The sequence below is a fragment of the Gobio gobio genome (assembly GCF_949357685.1).
Source record: "Gobio gobio genome assembly, chromosome: 23".
In the NCBI taxonomy this organism is placed as follows: Eukaryota; Metazoa; Chordata; class Actinopteri; order Cypriniformes; family Gobionidae; genus Gobio; species Gobio gobio.
The window spans coordinates 45,426,340-45,433,839 of NC_137119.1; the positions used below are offsets into that span (position 1 = coordinate 45,426,340).

General features: G+C 43.0%; 1 protein-coding gene across 2 annotated transcripts in view; it reads left to right on the forward strand.

The window, feature by feature from the left end:
* The window catches only part of anks6 (ankyrin repeat and sterile alpha motif domain containing 6), a 44,129-nt gene that overhangs the window by 333 nt on the left and 36,296 nt on the right, over positions 1-7,500 (forward strand). For both annotated transcript variants that reach the window (XM_079806100.1, XM_079806101.1), the window contains exons 1-2: positions 1-56; positions 5,558-6,060. The exon at positions 1-56 is cut by the window's left edge. In XM_079806100.1, the coding sequence (XP_079662226.1) occupies positions 1-56; positions 5,558-6,060 (559 nt within the window). The remainder of the gene's footprint in view (positions 57-5,557; positions 6,061-7,500) is intronic.

Here is a 7,500-nt window from a genome sequence, read left to right on the forward strand (position 1 = left end):
GCGTCAGTGGACCGGCGGAACCATTACGGCTGGACTCCGCTCATGCAGGCGGCCAGGTTCATAATCATAATCATAACTCACTGCAGCTCTGATCTAATGCATTAGAGATAATACAGCCTTGTTTATTATTAGATGATAATGTGGAAAAACATAAATTAAGGTGTTTTGAGAAATGTCTATTTGCTTTAATAACATCCCCTTCAAAACATCTTTTATTTTTAGTTTCTTTATTATTTATTTTTTCGTTGTTTTCCTCTAAACTTTAACCCTGTCATACAGAAGAACATGAATAATGATTATTTTGATCATGTTTACTCTCTCCAGCTGTAGTTTCAGAGCTTATTAAACTGAAGATCATCCTGACTGATGGATTATTAGATTCATAATTGAAGTAAACTCCATTAGTTTCGTCATATGAGCAGATCATTATAACTCGTTTAATCAGCTTTGAGCCGTAATGGAGCTCTTCTTGTGTTGATGGATCGACCCATTTAGTGCTTTGTAAGTAATAAGCCAGATTTTAAAATGTATGCGATGTTTAACCCTCTGGTGCTCTTCGGTCATTTCTGACCGAAAATGTTCTTTTTTGAAATTTTAAAAATCACAGCTTCATCGGAATGATATGAAACTCTGTGACTTTTCTAGCATTAGGGATGTAAACACAAAAAAAAATGCTGAGGTCATGATTCGAGCATGCTAAGGGGTCGTAAAGAAATACTCCCACTTGTGCTCTTCAGTCAAAAATGACCACCATAGGAAATTAATGGGAAATCTGCAAAACACAAATTCACAGAAAAAAAAATCTGTATTTTTAACAAAAAAAAATCTAAAACTTTATCAAAATAGTCTTTGAGATTTTTTAAATATATATTCAAATCCATCAACAACAAAAAAATCCTTAAATGTGTTGAAAAGAGAGCTAGTGAATCCTCAAGCCTCTCCAGAGACCTCTAGTGGTCACACACATGGTTGCAGGATTTCTGAAATAATTCCAAAAGAGGCGCTAATCTGCCTTCAAAAAAATATTTTGATGGCCTAGTCTCTATTTTAGTGTTGACAGAACTGGGCTAATATGGTCACACTTCCTGGTTCTAGTAAGAACTGGAGCTGCTGCGTTTGGACCAGCTGGAGTTTATTTATTAAGCGAGCAGGGCAACCACCCAGTAGAGCATTACAATCAGAGATATCCATAATAAAGGCTAGTTTTATAAGGCTACTGTTTGGTTTGTTATAAACGTCAGAGATGTAGTTATGACACTGCATACTTATGAAAAATTATTCATAATTTGTTCAAGCATCCATAATTATAGCCACGTTAATAACGTTTGTAAGAAACCAAACCATTTGTAAATCCGTCCAGATTTCAGTGATAAGAGTATTTGTGTTCAGATCACTCGCCTTACATCAGGAGCCACAGAGCCCTGCCTGAGACAAGATGGCCGCCGCTGATGACGTTAGAGACTCCGCCGTTAGACATCAGGCCTTTATTATGGATATCTATGATTATCTATGATTATCTATGATTACCCTGGAGGGCCAATGCGCTGCAGAGTTTAGCTCCAACCCTAATCAAACTCACCTGAACAGTGTTGAGGAAAGTTACTTTGAAAAGTAATGCTTTACAATAGGACTGCACGATATGAGGAAAAGCTGTGATGTGCGATAACATTGTTTAATATTGCGATGACGATATGACTTGCGATAAATATTAAAATGTGAACTGTCCCCATGTCTTAGTGCTTTAATAGGTCGTGTTCCGTGTTGGGAAGTAACGAATGCATGTATCGGCATCACGTATTCAGAATACATATTATGAGTAACTATTCTGTTACAGTTACAATTTAAATAGTTGATATTTAGAATACAGTTACATTGTTGAAATCAATGGATAACATTAACGATACTTTCATGAGTTTAATTACACTCTAAATAAATTAAGGCAATTCAATGCATTTCTCAGAACGCCCCAATATGAAAAGAAAGAATGCACGGTTTGCGTGATCAGTCTGAAGAGGAGCAGCGGGAGCTGGAGGTAGAGATGGAGGTAGAGATGGAGGTAGAGCTGGAGGTAGAGCTGGAGGTAGAGCTGGAGGTAGAGCTGGAGGTAGAGATGGAGGTAGAGATGGAGGTAGAGCTGGAGGTAGAGATGGAGGTAGAGCTGGAGGTAGAGCTGGAGGTAGAGCTGGAGGTAGAGATGGAGGTAGAGATGGAGGTAGAGCTGGAGGTAGAGATGGAGGTAGAGCTGGAGGTAGAGCTGGAGGTAGAGATGGAGGTAGAGATGGAGGTAGAGATGGAGGTAGAGCTGGAGGTAGAGATGGAGGTAGAGCTGGAGGTAGAGCTGGAGGTAGAGCTGGAGGTAGAGATGGAGGTAGAGATGGAGGTAGAGCTGGAGGTAGAGATGGAGGTAGAGCTGGAGGTAGAGCTGGAGGTAGAGATGGAGGTAGAGATGGAGGCAGAGATGGAGGCAGAGATGGAGGCAGAGATGGAGGCAGAGATGGAGGTAGAGATGGAGGTAGAGATGGAGGTAGAGATGGAGGTAGAGATGGAGGTAGAGCTGGAGGTAGAGATGGAGGCAGAGATGGAGGTAGAGATGGAGGCAGAGATGGAGGCAGAGATGGAGGCAGAGATGGAGGCAGAGATGGAGGCAGAGATGGAGGTAGAGATGGAGGTAGAGATGGAGGTAGAGCTGGAGGTAGAGCTGGAGGTAGAGATGGAGGTAGAGCTGGAGGTAGAGCTGGAGGTAGAGCTGGAGGCAGAGATGGAGGTAGAGATGGAGGTAGAGATGGAGGTAGAGATGGAGGTAGAGATGGAGGTAGAGCTGGAGGTAGAGCTGGAGGTAGAGCTGGAGGTAGAGATGGAGGCAGAGATGGAGGTAGAGATGGAGGTAGAGATGGAGGTAGAGATGGAGGTAGAGATGGAGGCAGAACAACAGAGCGTTTCTATCTTGGAAATTCAAACAGCATTTCATATTAAAGAGAGAGAAGGAGAACGAAATATAACACGGCAGTGCAGTGGGGGGGTGACGGCTACACACGCATGCACGCCTATATTAGCCTAAATATATAAATTTGTTAAATAAAATATATTATTCGTTTATATTTTTTATTTTCAAAATGTAGGCTATTTAATTGAGATTGAGGTGTATTCATATATAGGCTACCTCAATTAAATAGCCTACATTTTGAAAATAAAAAATATAAGGCTCAAACATGCGTGTTTATTTTAGCAGGCCTACTTCCGTCAGTGAAACAACATACTAGCCTGTAAAACATTTAAATAAATATCTGTAAATAATCAAAATATAAATAATATAAGTTAAATATTAGTTAAAGAAAAAATTCATTTATATTTCCCCACAGACGTGCGTCGTGCCTCTTTGCGCTGAAAGTGAAGACACGAGCAGGAAAGAAGCATCGTTTTCTAATATCTTCATGTTTTCTGATATCTTCATGTTTTCTAATATCTTCATGTTTTCTAATATCTTCATGTTTTCTAATATCTTCATGTTTTCTAATATCTTCATGTTTTCTAATATCTTCATGTTTTCTAATATCTTCATGTTTTCTAATATCTTCATGTTTTCTAATATCTTCATGTTTTCTGATATCTTCATGTTTTCTGATATCTTCATGTTTTCTAATATCTTCATGTCTTCTCCTGATGTTCTTAAACTGATCGGCTACTCGTAGTAAAATGTGAAGAACGAAAATATCTTCCGCAGGGTCGAGAACCGGCTTTGTTTGATTATGCGCTGTGAGAGAAAGCGAGAATAAAAATCTCCAGCGTGTATGAAATGCGCTATACACATAAACTTGACCAAGTCTAATAGCAGCACAAACTGTGTTAAATAAAGTAAAGTTTGAAGTAAAATGTCTCTGTCCGACTCCGTTTTCTACTTTACCACAGTAAATGATGTGAATATAGCCTAGGCTACTCCTAAATACATCAAACAAGGAACAAACGTTTAATCCCCTGTGAGAGACGTAAATGAGGATTTGGGAAAATAAATAAGAGATTCCATGTCCAGTAGAATAAAATGGAGTAAACCTATTGTTAAATTTGTGGAAAATCGTGTGACCAGATCGCAAACCGCAAGCAAACTTAAATTTGTCTCACCACACAAAGCTCCTCTCTCGTTCGGCCTGAATCATATGTTTCCATGGCTGTGATGTAACATTTCATTGCGAACCTATTATTTATTTTGTAAATAAAGCTTTGTGCTTCACTCGTGTCATAATATTCACGTAAAACAGCTTCACATACCAAAAAAACAGTGTTTTGGCCGCCCACCGCCGGTGCTCCTGCTTAGTGGACGTGCAGAATACGTTACTCAGATTGGCGCATGTAATAAACTGTTTTCCCTTATTCATCGTGTCAGGCTGTCTGTTCCGATGTGTTCATCGCGCGACTTCATATCGCGATGACGATGAAAATGCGATGTGTCGTTCAGCCCTACTTTACAATATTGCGTTACTCCCTTAAAAAGTAACTAATTGAGTTACTTAGTTACTTTTTAAGAAAAGTAATGCGTTACGTTACTTTTGCGTTACTTTTTCTCACCTGGGCTGGGCTTGTTTTTCTTTATAACAAAAGAGTTATATTTTTGTGCAACAGTAAAGACCTCTTCATACCAGAATGTAAATAATGCGCCCCAGGCTGAGGTAGAGATGCAGATTCCCTCATGAACACTAGAGGGCGCAGCTCTGGAGAATGGAGAAGAGGACGCAGGAGAAAAAAGTTTTACCAATAAAAACTAAAAATCTAGTAATTTTCATCATCAAAGGTCAGCAGCAAGACATTGGTCAATTAAAGATAAAGGTAGATTATGCATAAAAATAGTTGTTTTATTTAACATTTAATTATTGGAGGTTTGCATAGTTCTCTGATTTAGCATTTGACTGATTTTATTCATTTTGAGGAGGACAGAATCTTTATTGTGCAAGTGAGATGAATAAATGCTCACATTTAGTCTAGAACTACAATAACCATCATGTTCACACACACACACACACACACACACACACACACAACGCCTGTCTGCTGAGAGCTGTGTTACGACCCTGCGTTCCATTTGCTCGCCTGCTGGGGGCGCTGTGTTTTAAGGAGAGCGCAGGAGTGTATACACCTGTTCCCTATTTCCCATCTAATCGAGGAGAGGATATAACCTTGGCCTCCACCATTCTACTTTACTTCGTCCAGGGGATTGACACCCTCTGGAGGAGTCATTTTGGCACACCTTTATTTGTTTACAACACATACCCATCATCAGTCAAATTAATATGAAAAAGTAACTTGACAAGTAATGCTTTACTTAACTAGTTACATGGAAAAAGTTAATATTATTACGTAACTCGAGTTACATGTAATGCGTTCCCCAACACTGCACCTGAACATGCTAATGTCTTCAGGTTCATAGGAAAATCACAGGTGGGTGTGTTTGATCAGGGTTGGAGCTAAACTCTGCAGCGCATTGGCCCTCCAGGTCTACAGCTCATGAAACGGGTCTTTCTGATGAGAGCACACACACAGGTTCCTCTGACCGCTCGTCCCTCTGCAGGTTCGGTCACCTGACCGTGGCTCATCTCCTGCTGGAGAACGGCGCTGAGATCAACGGCCGGAACCGCCTGGGCGCCAGCGTCCTCACCATGGCAGCGCGGGGCGGGCACGCCCACCTGGCCAAGCTCCTGCTGGAGAACGGGGCCTTCGTGGACGACCTGGACCACCTGTCGCTGGCGGAGGGCATTGGGGTCGGGGACCGCACCTTCCTGGAGATCACGGCTCTGCTGGCGGCCGCTCAGCACGGGCACGAGGCCGCGGTCCGGCTGCTGCTGGACTGGGGCGCGGACCTCAGCTTCTGCCAGAAGAGCACGGGCTGGACTGCCCTGATGCTGGCGGCCGGCGGGGGGGCGCTGACCGTCACACAGCAGCTGCTGGAGCGAGGAGCTGACCCCGACCAGATCAACGTCCTGGGCAAGACGGCCTTCGAGGTGGCACTGCAGCTGCGGCACAGAGAGGTCAAGAGCTATCTGGACGCCATCACCACCGTCCGGCCGCAGCCAGGTATACCCACAGGTCCACCTCACCCTCTGTCTCGCTGACCGTCCTCTGTCTCGCTGACCGTCCTCTGTCTCGCTGACCGTCCTCTGTCTCGCTGACCGTCCTCTGTCTCGCTGACCGTCCTCTGTCTCGCTGACTGTCTCGCTGACCGTCCTCTGTCTCGCTGACCGTCCTCTGTCTCGCTGACTGTCCTCTGTCTCGCTGACTGTCTCGCTGACTGTCCTCTGTCTCGCTGACCGTCCTCTGTCTCGCTGACCGTCCTCTGTCTCGCTGACCGTCCTCTGTCTCGCTGACCGTCCTCTGTCTCGCTGACCGTCCTCTGTCTCACTGACTGTCCTGTCTCGCTGACCCTCCTCTGTCTCGCTGACCCTCCTCTGTCTGACTGACCCTCCTCTGTCTCGCTGACCGTCCTCTGTCTCGCTGACTGTCCTCTGTCTCGCTGACCGTCCTCTTTCTCGCTGACCGCCCTCTGTCTCGCTGACTGTCTCGCTGACCGTCCTCTGTCTCGCTGACTCTCCTCTGTCTCGCTGACCCTCCTCTGTCTCGCTGACCCTCTGTCTCGCTGACCCTCTGTCTCGCTGACCGTCCTCTGTCTCGCTGACCCTCCTCTGTCTCGCTGTTTTAATGACAGCAAGGATTAAATATAGGCTAATTCCAATAATTCCTCTTTAAACTAAACTGCAGATCTCATGTAATGTTTTAGTGAGAACGATGATCAGTGACGCACACACTCGATATCACACACACTGCAGGATTGGCTGGTGGAACGGTCCATTATCCGGTTTGAATATGTCCAATGATAATCTTACTGTACAAGCACAGCTGCTCAGACACGGAGAGTAAAGACTTCTGCACACACTTATGAAAAATACCACTGTATTTGAGGAACACAACTTGAAGAAAAAATTAAGATTTGCATGTTTCTTTTTTTTAAATACTTTGTCATTGACACTCTGAGTCAGACGATTGTATTTACACGGCAATAAATAAGTAGGCATATCTGTTAAAATTAAAATAGCCTAAACATCCTATATGTTCACATTATCAGCAAAAGTGCAGGAATTTGAGTTGAAGGGTTTAAAATTAACAAAATATTTCAAATTAAAATAACATTTGGCCCGTGGAAATGAATGAATAAACTTAAAAAAAATATCTGAGAAGTATTTTATACCATTTAGTTTTTATGGATATTTTGATAAATTTATTCTAAAACATAAAGGATATTGGATGATTGTTAGCGATGTACTGTGTAAGGCACAAATGGCATTTATAGTCTGTATGTGATATTTTTAATGTCTTGTCTTTGACAGAGTTCAACATGGTGTCACGTGGATGGGAATGCATGCAAATGATATGCAGATGAGGTCATGCATAGTAAAACGAGGCTCAGGGTGGAGATGCACGTACGCACAATCTCCTGCTGGCTGTGATTTATAAAGGGAT